The sequence below is a fragment of the Aptenodytes forsteri genome, unplaced genomic scaffold (assembly GCF_000699145.1).
Source record: "Aptenodytes forsteri isolate BGI_AS27 unplaced genomic scaffold, ASM69914v1 Scaffold13, whole genome shotgun sequence".
In the NCBI taxonomy this organism is placed as follows: Eukaryota; Metazoa; Chordata; class Aves; order Sphenisciformes; family Spheniscidae; genus Aptenodytes; species Aptenodytes forsteri.
The window spans coordinates 74513-95003 of NW_008794543.1; the positions used below are offsets into that span (position 1 = coordinate 74513).

The 20491-nt window shown below is 34.9% G+C and overlaps 1 protein-coding gene across 3 annotated transcripts in view; it reads right to left on the reverse strand.

Annotated features, from left to right (window-relative positions):
• Positions 1-346: 346 nt before the first annotated feature.
• The window catches only part of FSTL5 (follistatin like 5), a 356700-nt gene continuing 336555 nt past the window's right edge, over positions 347-20491 (reverse strand). For all 3 annotated transcript variants that reach the window (XM_009272309.2, XM_009272308.1, XM_009272310.1), the window contains one exon: positions 347-1049. In XM_009272309.2, the coding sequence (XP_009270584.1) occupies positions 347-1049 (703 nt within the window). The remainder of the gene's footprint in view (positions 1050-20491) is intronic.

Below are 20491 nucleotides of genomic sequence, written 5' to 3' on the forward strand. Positions count from 1 at the left end.
ATTTACAAATGCAAAGTATCATATTAAATTCCCTGAAGCTTTTTGGGTTTTTTTCCTACTTCCTTTAAAATAACGTATGATATTTATCATCAATTTCAATATTTAGTTATTTCAATGAAACAACACAATCTCAGTGGGTAATTAATAAGGAGTACCACTATCAAATAACCATTGTTTTAGTAACTTTTATGTGGAAGTTGATTCAAATTGTGTTCAAGTCAAAGAAATAACAGGTATAGAAGGGTCTAACAATTTAAAATGAAAATTGTGTAAATTTGAAGAATGGTGTAATTTAAGTGCAATGTACTGTAAAACTATTAATTCGGTAAATATCTAACACAGATCCTTATGCTTCTCCAACCCAAATTACTGTGTTGCCTCTCTCAACTTCAGTGATTTCACAATTTAACTTATTGAGCCGTCCATCCAGGATAAACAGAGATTCCTTGGAAGGGGTCATGAGATACTGACCAAAAAGGCCACTGTCTTTTATAAGACGGTTCTTACTGTTCCAAGGCCATTCGCCTGCCTTGACAGGCTCCTTCAGACTCTTCACCATCTTAACCTTGCCAGAGGAGAGCTCCACGAAGAGCACATCAGTTTGTGTGCTGGAGCTACAGTAGACATTGTATTGATGGGCTTCAGTGAATGATGGCTGAAAAGCTACATCAGATATGTGCAAATTAGTGTGAATGTCAAATGCATCCTGTATTTCCCCTCTCATTGTTATGGACTGGATCCTCATGAGACCTTTTGCATCATCAATGCTGACAAGGTAGTGTCCATCTGGAGAGATATGTGGGGTGCCTGTTACGTCACCATTGTATCCAATCACAGAATCAGTAACACTATCTACTATAAGCTGCGGTAGGACAGCCCCAGTGGTATCAGGCTTACAGCAGATAAAAAAATATCCTCCAAGATGTGTATAAGCCAGTGACTGAGGAATGCAATTATAATCCTTTAAACTAATTGTCTTGATGTACGACATAGTTTCTAGATCAATTTTCTGGAGCACAGGCTCATCCTTATGAAGAATAAATCCAAACCTGGAAGGAAAAGCACAAAATCAAAGAAAGTCAGAGCTATTGTATGCATTATGTACAAATGGTGAAAGCCATTATAAGCAAAGTAGATGAGTTAATATGTGCAGCAGTGTATTGCTATATGTCTCAGCTTCAGATGTTTAAGTTATTAAGCAGTTTATAATATTTAATTTTTAGTGTTCTTGCAATTGTAATTTAGAGTGCATCAAATAAAATGTCTAAAAAACATTTATCTGATTAATGGAAAAAGTGGGTTTTTTTCCTACTGACATAGGGGAAAAGGTAAACATTACTCTGAGCATATCTATTCAGTTATAAAGTTTACAAAAGCCAGGAAGGAGAAAAAGATTAAATATCAATAGATAGTACATTCCACATATTTTAATTCACTTCATATAGTTCTTCGACTTTCTTCCGAACATCAACTTAACCCAGCGCTCATTCAGGTAATTACCTGAATCTTCCTCATTTTAATTCAGTAGAAATGAATACCGTAAAAGGATTTAGGTTTATGCCTTCCAACTATCCAAGCCCCATATTTCTTACAATTTAAATGACACTTTATGCTTTTCCATACCTCAAGGAATTTTCACTGAACATGAATAATATGGTTAAACTTGAAAATCCTAGAGCTGAATGTTTATAACATTATAAATATGAACTATATGACTATTCTCTAATGTTAACATATAAGTTCTGACTGCACAATCATTTGATTCTATACATGCAAAAACCACTGCTCTAAATATTATGGAGTCACATGAAAGTATATTAGTTTTGCTTATAATCTAAGTAGCTTTCACAGCACTTTTCCCAAACAGCTGTTTTCCTTTGGCACATTTCTTAACATAACATTTTCCTCTGAATCTTTGATCCTAAGAATGAAGCTGTGTGCTGATATATAATCTAAAAATACCTTTCACATCCTGTTGATATAAAGCACTATGACAGCCAGAATGTTCCAACAATTAAGTTGACAATAGCACAAAATTTTCACACTATACTTTGCAACCCCAATATATTTACTAATCAGTGAACCACCAAAGTAACAGGCAAAAAGGTTTCAGGACATTGTTCAGTTAATTCCTCCGATACACTTCCTACTGAACTGATATAAGAGCATTCTTAATTTTAGCCCCACCTTCCAAAATCCTTGCATACTGCTTCAGTATCATAGGATCACAGACCTATAGAATCATTTTGATTGGAAGGGACCTCTGGATTTCATTTGGTCCAACTCCCACCCAAAGAAGGGCCAGCATGAATCAGACTACCTGCGATTACGATTTGAGCTGATTATAAGATCATTTTTGTCTTTGATTATTCAGCCACTTATAAATATATGCAATCTGAATTAAATTGTCTTGGTTAGAAAAAGGGTAAGTGAGCCTTTACGAAAGTTATGTCAAGATAACTTGACAATTACTGCTACTTTTCTATCCACAAGTTCTGTTGTTCTGTCACAGAGGAAGACTAGGGTCATCAGGCAGAATTTGATTTTTTAGCTGTTTTGGCCACCTAATATTATCCTTATTCTTTTGGGGCAGGCATAAAGTCGTTGATTCCCGATTCTGTTATTATGTAGTAAGCATTTTTTGGTCATGAGAAACAAACTTGTACTGTATTATGTACAGAATCAGCCTGCAATAGAAGAGGTTAAATAGCAAGCAACATTCTGACATTTCAAATGTTTATGGTGTACTGCAGTGTTAAATAACCAACATTACGCACATGAACAGTGGTTAGAAAAGGACAATCAAATTAGCTTATTGATTGTCTTTTACATAACAGCTTCCAATGTAAAGCAACAATCAGTGAACTGTCCAAGAGCGTTCACAACATTCTGGACAATGACTTACACATATCTGCTACTTAATCTTTACTCCTGCAAAACAATACCCAAAAAACCCAGTGCATCTTAAAAAGACTTTTTTCTGGATGAGAACTGATTGAGGGCTAAACATTTTCGTCACTGTTGGTTTCATTAATATCAAATGCAAAACAAAACTGAAATATCTAGATTGCTAAATCAAGCACTAAAAAAATCAGAAAACATAAAAGCAACAAAAACAAATACAGAAAGTTATGTTAGAGGTAATATTACACACAATATAAACTCAGGCAAACTTCTCGACCTGTCAAGTTTACTGTGTATAATCAATCTTCAGCCCTATTTCTAATACAATTAGGTTCACGTAATTACATGCAGACCGCTCTCTCTTTATCCCTGCCCTACTCCAGTGTTACTGCTTTGGAATCCATTGGCCACATCTGAGGAGCAGAGGTTGTAGTGTGTGGGGAGGTTCATGTGATGTAGATTGGTGGCTGAGTGGAAGACAACCATGCTCCTGCAGAGGGAAGTGTGGGGTGAACTCAGCAGGAATTAATCCTATGGCTTAGATTTAGCACGTACAGGTGGCAGGTTAGAAAACATAGAGAAGGAACGTGGAGAAAAGTGGACATACTGCTGTGCAAGAAGATGGTTGGTACATGCAAGGGAGATTAGGGTAATTTTAGAGGGAGAAACTGGATACATGGGAGAATCTGTGATTATTGTGGAATGGTGTAACACAGGGGACAAAAGTTACACTGGTTAGTCCAAGCATGGAGAAATTTGTTTAAAAGTGAGTTAACTTATATAATTCTGGGAAGACAAATTCAATAACAAAATGGTGAATATTAGGAATACACTAAAATTACTTGACTTCTGAGGTAAGTAGGTAAAAATTATTATTTTCAAAGAAAAATGGATTTTTCACTTAGGTCTGCTCCTATTCAATATGATTTTTTAAATTTCTCTTCTCAGAAGAAATGTACTTAAATTACATTTAAGTTTATGAATATCTGTGTTAAAAGATAAATCTACTATCAATTAGTGATGTCATTTGCATAAATTAAAAAATAAATATGATGCTTATGAATCCTTCTCAATACTCATTATTTTAATGAGTTAAAGGTATGTGAAGGTAAGGGAAAATACCTAATTTTAGGTCAATGTGATGGCAGGTACTGAATACATTAAATACTTTATTTTCAGCTATTACAGTATTATTTCATCTATTTCAACGTACGTACACAGTGCAGACATTTTTTGCTTTAATTACTTTTGATCTCAATTTCAATAGCAAACACAAAGAAAACTTTTTTTGTTTGAGTTTGGTAAGCTGACTTTGGGTTTGAAAATATTATTTTTCTCTTCCAGTATACCAATACAAAGTAATGGGGAAAAATAGGAAATCTTATTTAAAAGAGAAAGAAAAGGGTCTCACAAAGCTATTTTTAACTTATGTAGGTACTTAAAACACAGACTTATATCCAAGTGACATTTTCAGATATACATAAATATACACAAAAGCAATTATGTTGTTTTGAAATCAGACACCATCTATATGATTAAATACATAAATACTTTTGAAGGTTTGGCCTATTGTTTTCAGAAACTGTATTAAACACAGTTAAAAATTGTTTTCTGTAAAAAATCAGTCATTTAACATTCAAACATGTTTGATACATTTTATTGTATATGTGTGTCCATCATATTTCATGGTACCTTTATTTAACTCAGGAAAAAGACTTAAAATTTCGCTGCATGTTTTGAGCTGCACTCTAGTTTCTACCCCACTTGAGAGAAAACAAAGTAATTTAAAAAAAAAAGTAATGAATTTTTACCCATTTTCTACATCAAAACAAATTTAAGAATCTAAATGAATACATTTTAAACTGCACAATCCCTTAAACAATTTTTTTCATATATCACATATCAAACTGACAAGCAAAAAGAAGAAATCTTTGTGCTGCTTGCAAATCCATTTATTTTAAAGATTATTCCAGCTGATGAAAATAACCCTTTCTTTCTGAAGTAAAACACAAATGCAAAACAAAATTAGCGTCAATTATCTAAATCAGCAATTCTTACTTGCTGATTTAAATCACTATTAAAATGAAGGATTTAAATCATTTTGATTCAAAGAAATCTGCCTTGCTTATGAGTACTTGATTAAGCACTGTCAATGATCAATTTATGTAATTTTTCATTCAAATGTCATTGATTTCAAGAGGAATATATGTTATTAATCTTTGTTCCTCAAATATTATTCCCAGCATAATATGTTTTTGAACGACAGGTACACTCAGCTTATGTTAACTTTGGTTGCATAAACCCCTTGATTACCAAAACAGTGAAGTTAAATTAAAGATAAGGTCTTACATACCTTCCCTAAGTGTTACATCAGATGATGGTGTGGAAAGACTCACACTTGACAACTAGCTTTCCCCATGGAGGAGGATGCTGCCATTGGTTTGTCCTCCAGCATCTCATTACCTGGTAGTACCTTCTGCCAGACGAATCCCCTAAATTCTGCCAGCTAAGAGGTTTGCATAAGCATTCCCCAATATATGCCATTAAGATGAATTTAGTTATTGTGGAATCATTTAAATGCTTTAAATAGTGTCTGTTGATTAACCTCATTGGTATGAATGAAATAGTTTAGGGGCCAGAACAGAATGTGGGTATAAACTTTCCCACTAGCACACGTAGATTTAAAAAAAGGATGTTTGTCTACAGCAAGGGACCCCAGATCTTCAGGGTTAATCACATCCTTATTCTACAGCGAATCAGCAAACACATTTTAAAACATAAACCAGCTGATAACATATCATGCCTCAAGTATTTCAACCACAACTTTCCAAAGCATTCTAGTTTCTTGTGCAGCTTTATCTATCTCTTTGTAACATTTAGTTCCCAGTCCAAAAGCCACAAGTAAAAAGCTTACAGTATCTGGGTTAGATTGTTCTTGCAATTTCAATAGTAGCTTCAGCTTTGGTAATTGAGTTTACGTGAAGACTAAAGAAACTGGCTTCAAGATTGCAACAACCTTATCCTGATGCTGTATTTGTTGCACTTAAGAGATCTACTGTCTTTTGCTCTGAAGCTATTAAGATACTCGATTTTATAATCTCCTGCTGCAGCAGCTAATCATATATATTCTGATAATCAGCTATACCTGAATACCCATTTACAATGTATCTTACTTTTAAAGTGTGCAAGGGGCAGTTTAATACATTTTTTTTTTCCTGTGGTTGTTCATTCTCACATTCTTAAATCTTCTCAGCTTTGTAGACTTAAAATTATTTACAACTATCCATGCTATTCATTGTGTTCTGCTTATTTCTGAATTTGAAAACACAGCTTTGTGAGATATGCCCTCCCTTCCTTCCTTTAAGCAGCAATTTCTCTAGTCCTGGAAAAATATAATTCTACTTTCTTGTAATGTTAACATGCTTATGACTTTTTGCTTTATAATGTTTTCTAGTTCAAACTTTAAAAACCCACTACTTTGGACACAAATGTAAACTTAGCCTAGAAGGTAACGTTTTTGGAGGTAAGTACACCAAAAGATCAACTATGTAAGCAGAATAATACATTGAACTTAAGTAGCAGTTTTTACTTACTGATTTCAGAACACTTTACAAATATTGCAGCAAGTGAAGAAAGAAGCTGAATGACTTGAGGCTATATAGCGATCCGTTGGCAAATCTGGGTGAAAATACAGGTTATCTAAGGCCCAATACGGTTTCTAACTGATCATGCTACAGGCTACCATTGCAACTGAGGTCCTAGAAAGACAGATCGGAGCAAGTACAGACAACTAAGATATATAGTTTTGAATAAGAATATAGGAAATCACTTTGTCAAAATAATATTTGTGTATATTAAAATTACACAGAACTTTGGACCTGGGTGGGAGAGAAGATCCAAAGTGGGAAGCTGGTAAACCTTCACGAAGGACCTACCCTTCCCCAGAACCAGAAGTATGGCTGCCAAAAGTAATTTATTAGAACTAATAGGATTTTATCAATACTATTGTTCAAACAATTCTTTCTCAGCTTGTCATATAGCCTGTAACTTTTCAGTGCTCCAATTAAAATTCAGTAAAGCTGGACAGAGACGTAAATACCCAAACAGCCCAATGATGCAGATGAAAAAGAAGTGGGAAAAAAGTAGTTTCAAAGCTGCCAATCTTCTTGGATGTAAAAGGATTTGGCAAGCTGTGTGTTTGATATATTTGTCTGCCTGTCTCAGTGAGAGCTGTGTGGCTGGGATTTTGAGAAGCTGAACAAATCAAGAGAGGTCTGTTCATGTGCCTGTGAGGTTTGTGTGACTGATTCTTAGTCTATGAGAATTGCCAGGCAGGGGCGTAAGGATGGAAAAAGTAATGGAAGTTCTGGAGGGAAAAGGGGAAGTGAAGAAAACTGATAAAGAAAGCTAAGGATTCCATGTCTGGTATAGTAAAAAAACCCCAAAGAATGAGAAATTATACTTTCGTTACCTAAAGATGAGGAAGTATTTTCCAAGCCACTAGCAACTGAGGAAGATGATAAACAGGTTTTTTAAGGAAAATATATCTGTCAGGTTAGATAATTTGTTTCTGATAATTTTGAAAGAGTTGACTAGCTCTTAACATTTTAATAAATCTCAGAATAACAGGAAAATTTGGAAAGTCTAGAAGATTGTTGAAATATTCATAAGACAAAGCCAGGTATCCCAGCTAAGCTGAATAGCTTGATGCATATCCCAAGGAAATAATAAAATAGATGATATGAGAATGAACTACAGAAAATCATGAACATAATGCAGTCAACATGGGTTTATGGAAAAATGAACTTTGTCAGACAAACCTAATTTAATTTTTTTATTAGAAAACCTTGATGAAGGTAACTGAATACCAGGAGGGCATACCTTTCCTGGAATAAAACCTGATACCTGAAGGAAAAATAATTTCTCTGCAATAAAAAGTTGTTGTCAATGCAGAGTCATCATTTTGCAAGGAAGTTTTGCTTCTGCTTGGTACCAAATCTGATACTTCACAAAATTTTCACAGGTGATTTGGATGTAAATATGTGTCCATGACACTAAGGTTGTAAATAATGACAGGAAAGTCATTATATTAGTCAGTTGCTCATTTAAGCAAAATGTGTTCAAATGTAGCCAAGTGTAAAGTTGAGCAACTTTATATGTGAATGAGGAATGCAGGACATGCATATAGAACAATATCCCGAAAAGCAGCGACTATGAAGGCATTTAAGGATCATAGCAGACATGCAGGTCAATATGAGACCTGAGTCTAATGATTAACAAAAAAAAAAAAAAAAAAAAAAAGACCCAAAAGCCTTTGTACAGTCCCTGGAGGAATATACAGAGAGAGGTGAGTAAGAATAATGCAACAGTCTCATATCTGTATTCTGCATTGGGGATCCCAAATTAAGAATGTTTTATGTTGTTTTATTTCTGCCCTTCTAAAAAGGAACATTAAAAGATTAGGGGCAAGGAAAAATCTGAAAATTGAGGGATGAAGACAATGATTTTAAGCAAGAGTCAGAGAGAGTCCAATATATTTAGCTTATGAAAAATATAATTGAGACTTATTTACAACGTATATACCTGAACGGAGAGAACATACTGTTTAGTAATGTCTTTAATTTCACAGAGGAATTATAATAATGATTGCAGACTGAAACCATGCAAATTTAAATTAGAAATAGGTATTTTTTTTCTAACAATGGGGGCGAGAAACCATTGCAACAAACTACCACAGAGGTGGTAATTTTCTTTGGTGGGAATCTCCGGGTAAAAACTATGCTTTTTTTTGGAAGATTTGGCCAAACCTAAGTGCATTTAGAAATATCAGATTCATTATCTGAATCTCAGGATGATTATCTGAAATGTTAAAAATCTATGGTATATACAGAAAGTCAGACAAGATGTTCCCGTGGTCTCTTCTAGCCTGTGAATTTATGAAACAACAACTTTTTGGGTTTTTTCATTCATTATCTGAATCTCAGGATGATTATCTGAAATGTTAAAAATCTATGGTATATACAGAAAGTCAGACAAGATGTTCCCGTGGTCTCTTCTAGCCTGTGAATTTATGAAACAACAACTTTTTGGGTTTTTTCATGGTCTCTTCTAGCCTGTGAATTTATGAAACAACAACTTTTTGGCTTTCTTCATACAATCAAAACTGCATAAATACAGTAGATTTTAATCTTATGCTACTCAGTCATTTGATGCTGAGATTTTAAGAAGCAGCTAAGTGTTTCAAATCTCATGACATTAATTGTGATTTGACTCAATACCTTAGCTCATACACACACACAAAAAAAAGTAATATGCAGAGTAATCTGTCTTTCTGCAGGCCTGAGGTTTAGATGTCACTTTCACATCCACTGTATAGAAAAAAGTTGTTTTTTAAATATTAATCTTAAACTGGTTTTGGTCTTAATTAATTGTGAATTTCACATGTGAGTTACTAATAACTTTTACAATTACTTTCATACACACACACATATCTTCAAAATAAATGTCCCCCTTGACAACATAGTGGTCTCCAAATTCAGGAAGTTTGTGAATTGCTTGTAAAATATTACAACTATACAATTATAACAGCTGTAATTTCACTTGGGAAGAAAGATGTTCTAAGGCTGGGATGGTCATTCCTTTGAGGTTTATTGATCTAAATGTAGAAGATCATGGTGGATAGGTTGGAGGAACAGTGATAGATCACGGAGACCTGCTTCAGAATAGTTACCTGTTTGCACATAGCAATGATCAGTTGCAAATAAATTTTAGCCCACTGTCCAATAACCTAATTGCTGCCTTCTAGCCACCAGGTGAATCTGTCTGTACTTCCCTTCAGTCCAGTATTAAGAACCTTCTCAGCATGCCAGTGTCAGATTATTCACTCTGCTTTCATTGCCAGGTTGGCCTTTGTCTTTCTGGTGAGGAGGCAAGAGCAACTGTAAAAAAATAGTACTTACCAAATATGTCAGAAAACAGTATTGCAAGTCACTAAGGTTAAAGGCAGCTTTGGATCACACAGGTTAGTAGATTGGGGGACCCAAAAAAGCCATGTGTAATAAAAGAGGGTGATTTACCAGAGCTGTAACAAAATGTTGTCCTCCAGTAGTGTCTATAGGCCCAGTGTAATAGGGACATTTCACAAAATTGATATTAGTAAGAGAGTTTTGATGGAGGTCTCAGTAAACCAAATCAGCAAGTGCATGGGCTGAGCTTTCACTATCCTATTTTTTTTTTTCCATTCGAGGTAAAGCAAAACTATTAAATCTGAGCAAACAAGTCTGCACTACTACTCTATGTTTCATTCATTTCTGTGGATAGCTGAACTCAAACCCCAAAGCTACCATAATCTTATAACTTTTCAAAAGCACTTAGTTTCCTAAAAGGATTAAAAAAATACAGCCATTCATAATCATGCGATGAAATTGTGTCTGTCGCCTATGTACTGTTAGCCTGGTTTTTATGATTAGGCTGTTGGAAAACAACAAGCGATACTTGAGAGTACCTTCACTTTTCCCAAATGATTTATAGATACATGGTGGTGTATTTAATGCAAAGTTTCCGCTCATATAGACTGATATGCAGAAGCCTCGCACTGTTCATTAATCCCTGATTAATATTTATGAGAATCTCAGCCCTCGTGTCTCTCCTATGCAGTGAAATCATGCACAGTATCAGGCAGCAAAAAAAGGCATTTGTCAGAGTGCGTATTGGGATCCTGTGCAACTCAAGCCTGCAAGACGTGAGAGCAAATCTTCACATTTCCAGCAATTTATTTTACAGTTAATGCAAGTGAGAATCTGTAGCCTGTGGGCATATCACTCCAATTGGAGTATATCTAGAACTGTGAAATCTGAGATTGTTTCTTTCTTTACTCACTCCATATGAATGAATAATAAAGATTTCAATCCCAGATTTTCAGCCATACCTTGTGACAAATAGTTAAGAGAAATAAGAATAATAATACTTAGCAACTCTATAGCACTTTCTGTATGAGTAGTATACTGGGTTTGGCTGGGATGGAGTTAAATTTTTTCATATCAGCCTGTATGGTGCTGTGTTTTAGATTTGTGAACAAAAGTGTTGATAACCCACCAATGTTTTAGTTATTGCTGAGCAGTGTTTGCACAGCATCAAGGCCTTCTCTGTTTCTCACTGTGCCCTCCCCATGAGTAGGCTGGGGGTGGGCAAGAGGTTGGGAGATGACACAGCTGGGACAGCTGACCCCAACTGACCAAAGGGATATTCCATGCCATACAACATCATGTTCCATAATACGACTCCTTCCAAAGTAGCTGTTGCTCCTGCTAGGTGGGGGCTTAGCTGCCAGCTGGGGTCAACCCACTACAGGGAGTCATTAACTTTCCATAAAAGCTAATGAGCTTCACAGTACCCAGACAAAGGGAAACTGAGGTAGATAAAAATGACTTGTCCAAACGAACTTAACAGAGACAGGACGAATATCCTCAAACGTGTTAATTGCAAAATGCATTTAAAAAAAAATGAAGCGAAGCTCATACGGATGAGTGCCTTATTAGCCTAATTTTAATGAAGAAACCCACCCACATATTTAAGAGTAGAATAATTATAATTACTAAATTAAAAACATGTTATAAATTATTACTCCTTCTATTGTCTCACAATATACATTCAAGACCAGATTTTTAAAAAATATTTTTAAATTATTTTAAATATATTTAAAGTATGGGAATTAGCTTGTAGTTTTATGGAACTGTAAGCCTGTATGTAACACAAAAACAGTGAACAGTAAACCTATGAATTGTATCATCCTTTTTCCCAAAATAGTTATCATAATTATCCTATTTCCCTAACTACTGCAAAACTGTTAACCTGAAAACTCTCATTGCCAAGCTGACAAACAAGGAATCTATATAGCAAGTCAGATTAATGCTCTACCAAAACTACTCCTCTCTCATCAGAGTATCAAATGCCTCAGAGTACAGGAAATCTTTCAACAAGTGTGTTTGGAATAACTTGCTCACAAGAACTTGCCCATCATTGAGAAGTAACTTATGCCATGAAGCATGAATGTTAAACTCATATTTTAAAAGGTATTAATTTTGGAAGTCTTACTCGGTATTATTGTTATACATCCACATTACCAGGTTTTACAAGTCTTACCCTCCTCTCTCTTATCACATCCAATTTTCACATTATTTTTCACGAAATTTCCATCACCTTAAGTTCCATTGTTTGTGACAGGTATAAAGGGTAAAAACAAATTTTCTTTTAACATAAATCCTCACATGGTACACAACAGATGACTTTCACTTATGAAAAAATGTGCAAGTGCAAAGTATGTTACCACAACAGGATTCATATAGCTAGCTCCCTTTCACTGTCCAAAATACTTATTCAATCACTGTCCTTTAAGGTGGTGAGCTACTTTCAAACCAGATCCAGTCCTCCTGTTACTGTAGAAAAATAGTTCATTATGTTTTTGAAAAAGTAATGCTGGTTTCATATAAAATTCCTGTCAAGTTCTTTATCAACTCTGTAGAGCCTAAGTAGCTTTGACTGTTGCATAGCACAACAGGAATATTTTGCTTTTGAGGAATGAACAAGAACTCCTTTTTCCTCTTAAATATCTCACTGTTCTTACACATCTGTAACATCATTGTTCTTTCTATCTATGCCAAAAATGCTTTCAATGTGATTAAACATTTTAAAATGCGTACAGCTTCCTGCTCTGTTTTCTGTGGGTTTGTTCCATAACGAGAAGCTAGACTTCAAGAAATTAATTACAAAACATATTGTAGAAATATCATTGGTAGAATGTGTTATGTATTGGTAGTTGTAAATGAACCTGAAAAACAGAAACTTGACTGACATCTTTAGTGACTCACCCAGTTCTATAGAAGGTTTCCTGGTTACAAGATGTCACACTTATGTGCATAACTCCCCATCTTCATCCCTGTTTATGTGCATCTCCCCATCTTCATCCCAGTAGTACCTAAGTAAAATTTTCCCTACTTTCTAGTATTTGGGGGAGGCTTAATGAAAAACTTATTCCCACTGCCAGAAGGTCAGTAATTATTGCCTGAACTTCAGCAGTGCCACATTCTAATATCCCTTTCCATATCTGGAAAGGGTTGACATTGTTTTCAAACAGAAATATATAGCCATTACACAAGGAGGTTGTATATTGCCCAGCCTTCTCTGAAGGCAGTTGATATAGCCATAGGGCAAACACTTATTCTGTGAGTTGTTGTATTTCATAGTTAATGATGTAACTGACTAAAACTGACAAGGATTCTGTTACCATCTTGTTACGACTGTGTATAGATGTGTAGCAAAAGATCCTTAAGCATCTAAGAATTCCCCTGTCTTCAGACCCTTTTTCTGTCATCTAAATGATACAGGAAAGAGGGAGGGATAAGAGGGGAAAAAAACCACACTGATGCAGTGCTGAGATTGCATGAAACAGGGCTCTCGCATACCTGCAGTTTACTTACTCCCAGTTTGCAGAGTTTTAATGGCGATGTGTATTATTTGATATAAAAAGCGCATGTGTTATGTAACATAAATACGCATACACGTTGTTCTGGTTTCGGCTGGGACAGAGTTAATTTTCTTCCTAGTAGCTGGTATAGCTGTGTGTTGGATTTAGGATGAGAATAACGTTGATAACACACTGATGTTTTAGTTGTTCCTAAGCAGTGCTTACACTAGTCAAGGACTTTTCAGCTTCTCATGCCCTGCCAGCGAGAAGCTGGGACGGGGCACAGCCACGTGTATGTGTATATATAGCAGGTATAATATCTCAGTCTGCAGTTGAAATATAAGGAGAACAACATGCGCTAGGGCATCCCTCCTATGACTGTTTTTTCTTCTAATACCAGAAGTAGATGAGTAAAGATCATTTTTGCCTCACGTATTCTGGGCTTCGGTCCTAATGCTCCAAATGTTTTCACTGCTCCTCTCTGCACAATCCTGTATCTTCCAAATTTGCCTATGAGGAGCACACTGATGCTTTTTCAGGTCAAATGGTAGCATCCTTGAAAGTGATGACCTTTCCTTGTCCTCTCAAGGGATAGGCATGCTCTCTCCTCTTAGGATTATACATAAACAGTTTCATGACACAGTTGATGAATTGGATAGTTGAATGCTCGTATTTCAGTATCATATATCATTTAGAATAACAGTGCTATTCAACAGAGTTGAATTTTGGGTGGTTCTGATAAGGATTTCAAGTAATACACTTTAAAATTAAAAAGTGTGTACTTTAGGCTAAGCAGACATGCAAAATGAGTACATTGTCACAATGGCCAGTGTAATTTTTGGTACTGTATTTTTTAGAATCTGGTCTTTTCATCAGTTTATTAAACTGCTATATGAATTGATATATGAAGCAGGAAATAAAAAATGACAAAAACAATACATGGCTTAACCCTGTCTCTTCCAGAGTACATAAAAATATCAATCTGTTTATATTTACATCCCTACTGCTTTGAAATAAACAAGAAAAAAAGTATTTCTGCAGTCCTAATCAAGCACAGCTGCTTCCCTCCTTCACGATCATATCAGTAGGCAATATGGAGGTTGAAGAATTGCCATTATGAATGTTCAGCCTCACCACATCTCCTCACTACAAAAATCGCTCTCTACAGATAGTATTCCTTTCCTGTAGACACCTACGTTTCTATGCATAACTATGCATATCTGCATATGATTTAAACATCTAAGTTGCTATCTTTGCCAGAAGAGATCTAGTCCATATAGTCAACAGAGTCTAGAGAATTTGTTAAGATGACCGGTGCCAGAGATAACAGTTTTGCTCACCCTGTAGAGGGTGCCAGTAACACTAACACCCTGTAGAGGGTGAGCAAAATTGCCTTCTAGACTCCACTATCTGTAGAGACTAGATCTCCATTAACTATAGCAGAAGATAGACAGCTTACACCCACAGATACACTATTTTCACACCTAAATCTACGTGCCTACAATCTGAACCTTGCACTCACCATAAGCATCCCATCAAAAGAAAGCATAATATCCAAAAACAACCTTACAAAAATTTGCACAGATTTGGAAAATTGAAGTTTAAATGACTAATACCACATCAGGATGTGAGTAAGAGCTACAGTTATGCTTGAAATGAGACTGTTGGTTTCCCCAAGCCATTATAATAAGCTCAGGTATCACAGAGCTGTAGAGGCTATTAAAGCTGCCCTTTGTGGTCAGAAATTAAAATGACTGCTTAAAGGAGCAGCTAGCACTGCTACAAGTGCCTGGATAGAGAGAAGAATGTTGTATAAGTCTCCATGCAAAACAGCTAAAAGCAGAGAGGATGGCCCTCCCAGAATTTTCAGGGATCTCTGAAGATGGTTTTCACAGCTCTCAAAGGGTAGCTTTAACAGCAAACCATGAATACACTTTGTTTTCCACAAAAAGTGTATTTTTCCAACCATAACGATCAGCTTCAATATTTTCGCAAGGCTACAGTAATCAAAAAGACAAATAAAAGCTCTTCAGAGTCTGCCTTTCATTTTTATCTTCTTAGGGTTTTGCAGAGCTCTAAGAATTGCATGCAAATCTTATAAATGAATTTTTCAAAAGCAGCTTTGTTTATCACTATATCTTAGTGAACTACCTTTTCATGTCACTATTAAAGTATTTGACATAGTCTGTTAGAACTAACACAATAGTCTACTGCAAAATATCAAGATGGAATCACATCATATGGCTTTTGATAGCTCTCATTCAGACATTGTGTTTGCAAATTACGACAAATATTTTTCAAGAAATACTAAATATAATGGAATGTGGCTAGTAATCATGCTATATCTACTGATTTTAAAATTTTAGGAAATTTCCTGTTTTTAAAAGATGAATTTAAAAAGTATTTCTGTTTGTACAGAAAGGAACTACGAAAGCTGTGCAAGGGAATGGTACACCACCTATGTTACACAATTTTTCACATTCTAGAACATGGATCCTGGGTGGATAACCCAGGAAGAAATTCAAGCCTACTGAGGCACTATTACTTGAATTAACTATACCACAGTTAGGCCCAACTTGTCTTAACCTTTATTTATTGCCTTTATAATTCTGTGAGCTTTATATAAGGTTATTGTACAAAACATACTAAAGCAAAGGTCACAAGAGAAAAAAATTCATGAAGAACTGAAACTCAAGGCAAGACTTACGGCAGCGCTGAATGAACAAAGTTTATTTTCTTTGCTGCATTTCAAAACCTTCAGTTCATCCCATAATAATACTGCATCTCCAGTAGTTATTCAGACTGAAGGATAATACTGAGACCCGTTGCTATAAAAATTAGTGAAGATGCAATCTTATTTCGATGGAAAGTTCTAGTCAAGTAAAGTATGAATAAATAATGGGCCAGATATTCCATAGAAAGTTCTGAAGTCGTGTGAATTCTGACACTGCATCTTCAGAATTGTTTTTGCAAGGTATCATTTTTTTCCACCCTTCAGACAGAGCAAGTTAGTTTGCATCTCCTATGCACAAAGAATAGCCAAGCAAGACACTAGTGTGGAGCTGCCAACAAGCGGTAAATTAACAACCTGGCTTCCTGTATGTTATTTTCTTCCTTTAGACAAGCCATATATATTGCTTACTAGTTCAACTGCATTCATTATAAAAGAGGAAAAATCTAAGCACTGGTCAAAAAGACAAAAAAAGAAAAGCTTAAGAAAATTTTTCCTAGAAATGAGGATAAATTTCATTATCCTTTTTTTGTAATGAATATATTAACATAAAATTGTATTTATTGTTGAGTTCAGAAAGATCGACAGAATAGAAGATGATGATGATGATGATGATGTAAAAACTGATGCCCTCTTTCCTTTCTGTTTCTGTCCCTACACCCACAGATTACCCTCATGAAGTCAATAGACATTTTTTAGAGATATCTGAGATGAAACACTTAAGGAAAATTATGTTCTCAAAACAGAAAGCAAGTAAAAGAGAAGAGAATTAGATGACCTACAATCAAAATTATCTGTGCAAGAAGCAAACAGCAGTATTGTACAAAAGAGAAGCTTTTTAACCTGTATAACTTAATTCAAGAAAATAATAATAAACATTATCTACTTTATCCTGAGTGAATAACATTTGTGTTTAAAGCCACTCAACATTCTATACCTTAGGGACCATTTTTTTTTCAAAATTTATGCAAAAAAATCAACCCAGGAAGATAAAGCTCTATTACTACAAAATTTGATCAAATCTGCTGACCAAAAGTTTTCTGGGACTCAAAGTATATGTCATTAGCTGCTCATGAACAGTCTGTCAGAGGATCAGGGCCTATAAAAAGCTTCTAATCTGGCAACATGGGAAAGTATTACCATTTAAACAAAATTCTAAAATAGAAGTGTGTTATATACCAAACATTTTTTCTGATGAAACGAAGTTATCCACAGTAGCTCTGGAGAAGGAAATATTAACAACTAAAGAAAGGAAAAAGGAAAATTGGTCTAAGAACTGTTTTCTTAGCTATATAGCTCAATTGCCTTCACTGGTCCCTTGAGATTTTGTCACCAGCACAACAAAAAAAGGATGTGCTTTTCCCTCCAACTAAGGATTTTCTAAGAACTTAACATACAACACTGCAACCATTATTTCCTTTGTTAAAGTTACTCTTCACTTTCTATCCATATGATATGGATGATTCTAAGGAAGACTGTTTACACTGATTTATTTTACTTTGGAGGCCTTGCATTTATACCATGTAAATCATCACACAATTAATTTTCCTTACTTAAGTAATTTTAAAATACATAATTTCTTTTTTATTGTCATTTCCTATTACAATTACTGTAATATATTGCACAAATAAAATATTTACCTCTAGATAAAACCCACACTTTTCATTTTGGAAGTGTTTCTGATTTCAAAAACTGTCAGCATTGCAAGGGCATGCCAGTCTTCCCCTCAGGACTTACAAAATTATTGTTGCCTAGAATAGTTCATTTCTGGCAGGGTGCTGAGAAAAGACCTTTCTTTAATTTCTGCAGTTCAGAAATGGTTGTTTGATGATAACAAAAGGCTAAGTGGATTTTGCCCAGTAGCTATTGCTCATCAGCACAAATAGTGCCTTTCTTTTGGGTACTATTAACAGTCTTTGACCATTGAAGTTTGTGTTCCTAATTTTGTTCCTGATGCTCTTTACAACATTAAGAACATGTGCTTCATATTTTTGTTTTGCATCAGAAAAGGCTTTTTTTCTCCTTCCTTGGTATTTGTATATAACAGCATTAAGCACAAAACATCTTCCTATCTGAGGACATATTTATATCTTGGAGAACATCTTGATAATTCTCTATTTTGTAAGTGTTTAAGTGTGTGAACATATATATATTCACACAGACACACGTAAAAGATTTTTGTCCTCTTCACCAATTTTATTTATTTATTTGTTGCAAATAATGTAAATGAAATATTTAAAAACGCCTGTTAACAAAGACAGAAATAACATTTGCAGAAGTAATGTGTGACTGTGAAAAAGTACCTGGGAAATATTAACATAGTAGTCCTAAGAAATAGGAACGGGGAAGAAATTGGTCAAAAAAAAGAAAATTAAAAAACACATAACAGAAGGTTGTGGGTTGACTCATGGAAAATGGGTAATTTTAGTGTAAAACAAGATCATCACTATCAGTTCTATTAGATGAATGAAAAGGTCAGTTCTGATGAAGAACAGAATTTGATGGCAGGTCTCATTTTCTAAAAGTATTGACTATTTTGTTATACTCTTGCTTGGGAAGAAGTTCTGGGTTTTGAAAACTTCAAGTTTCCGAGTTCTTACAGACTTGCATATTAAATCTTTCATCTGTACTGTTCCAATTAGAAGAAAAAATTGTCTATACAATAACAGGAATTCTCTGAAATTTATAACTTATGTGGGAGGAAAGAGGAAATTTAATATATAGATATAACTTGCTTTCAATGAAAATCAATACTATTTTTATTCTTAATTGTGGATGTGGATTTAGGAATACCTTTTTAGGATGAAAAATGGATGCCAGCAGAGACCTAATCCATCAGAAGTCGTATACACTTCACAAGTTTATTTGATAATATTGTTACAAAGAAATATAGGTCTTCATAGATTAATTCAGAAAAGAACTTAATAGATCTAGGAAACCAACATTTTTAGATCTATGGGAGTGGATTCTCTAAGTAATGATAAAATTCCTGATTAGATCCTAAAATATATTGAAATAGAAGGGGGATGGATACAGCAAAGGCGGGGGGGGGGGGGGAACCTAATCCCACAAAAGGCCTGCTGTGCTTACATCACCTGAGACATCTGAAAGAAAGGGAAGTGATCTTCATAGTAAGTATTCCAGGTTTTCAGAGGGTGATATTCACAGTTTTGGCCTGGAAGCACTGAAGATCTTTATTCTTTTTTGCTATTGCTTTGTACATACCTCACAGAAGTGAACGTTTTCTCTATTTGCACTCTCAGTGAGGGAATTCATTGTAGAGAGGATTAAGTTGGATGGCTGAGACCCCACAGCCAATGATGGCCAAACATACTAAAATGATTATTTCTTTCTTTTTCTCTCTCAGCACACACTGACCATTATTTAAAAAAATAAGGATATCAAGAACTTCAAGACAGCCATGCAAGACAGAAGGGAAGAAATATCGTTTCTACGAGGGCTTGAAGGAATCCTGAAAAGTGCTGTGTTCTTAAAATAAAGGGATCTCCTCAAATTAAGCTTTGTGCTCAGAGCTTGAATTTGAAGAGAAAAATTTCCATTCCTAGCCAATAAGTGACAGAGACAGGAACTAATGTTATAAAATAAATAATTTTTGAACATTAGTAAGCTTTCAGTAATGGACAATAATGGAAGCATAGTTTCTGAGTTTATCCTACATCATATTGCATAAGATTAGCTCTAGACTCTAAAAAATGAGTGCCACAAATTTAATGCTGCTGAGCCAAAGTGAATAACATTGTAAGTACCATCAACAAAATCCTCATTCTTATTGTAATAGTTTTCACTTGGGCAGAAAAATCACAAGTGATACAATCTTTCAAACACTTATTCTTGGGAGAGACTCTGTGCAAGTTGTCTTCTGTAACTCAGCTGGATAAATCATGTAAGTGTTTACAAGAGAAAGCTAAAAATTTATTCAATAAAGTTTTATATTGATAAGAAAAAAAGTATACTGCCTGAAATACTTTTAAAATTATTTTATTATTTGTGATTTCTATTTCTTTTTTCTTTTTTTATAATTTTATTTTATTATTATTTCAGCTTAAGATTTTATTTGCAGAGCATTTAAGCCATATCTCACTAGAGATCCAGAGGAAGGAAATGGACTGTCATCCCAAATTAATGTTGAAGAACATCTTCAGATGATCCATGTGTAAAGAACAACCAGCAAAATTTCCCCATAGCTGGCCAGATACTATGGTGGCTTCTTCAGTCATTTTTTTTAGATCTTGCTGGAAGAGCTGACTTGTTTTCACTTGTCGCACATAGCTCAGGACTTCTGACTCAGATTTGTTGTACATTTGCACAGGTTAGGGATAAATTCTGAATTTTCAGGGTACTAGTGATGCAGAAGTCTATGAATTGTCTGAGGG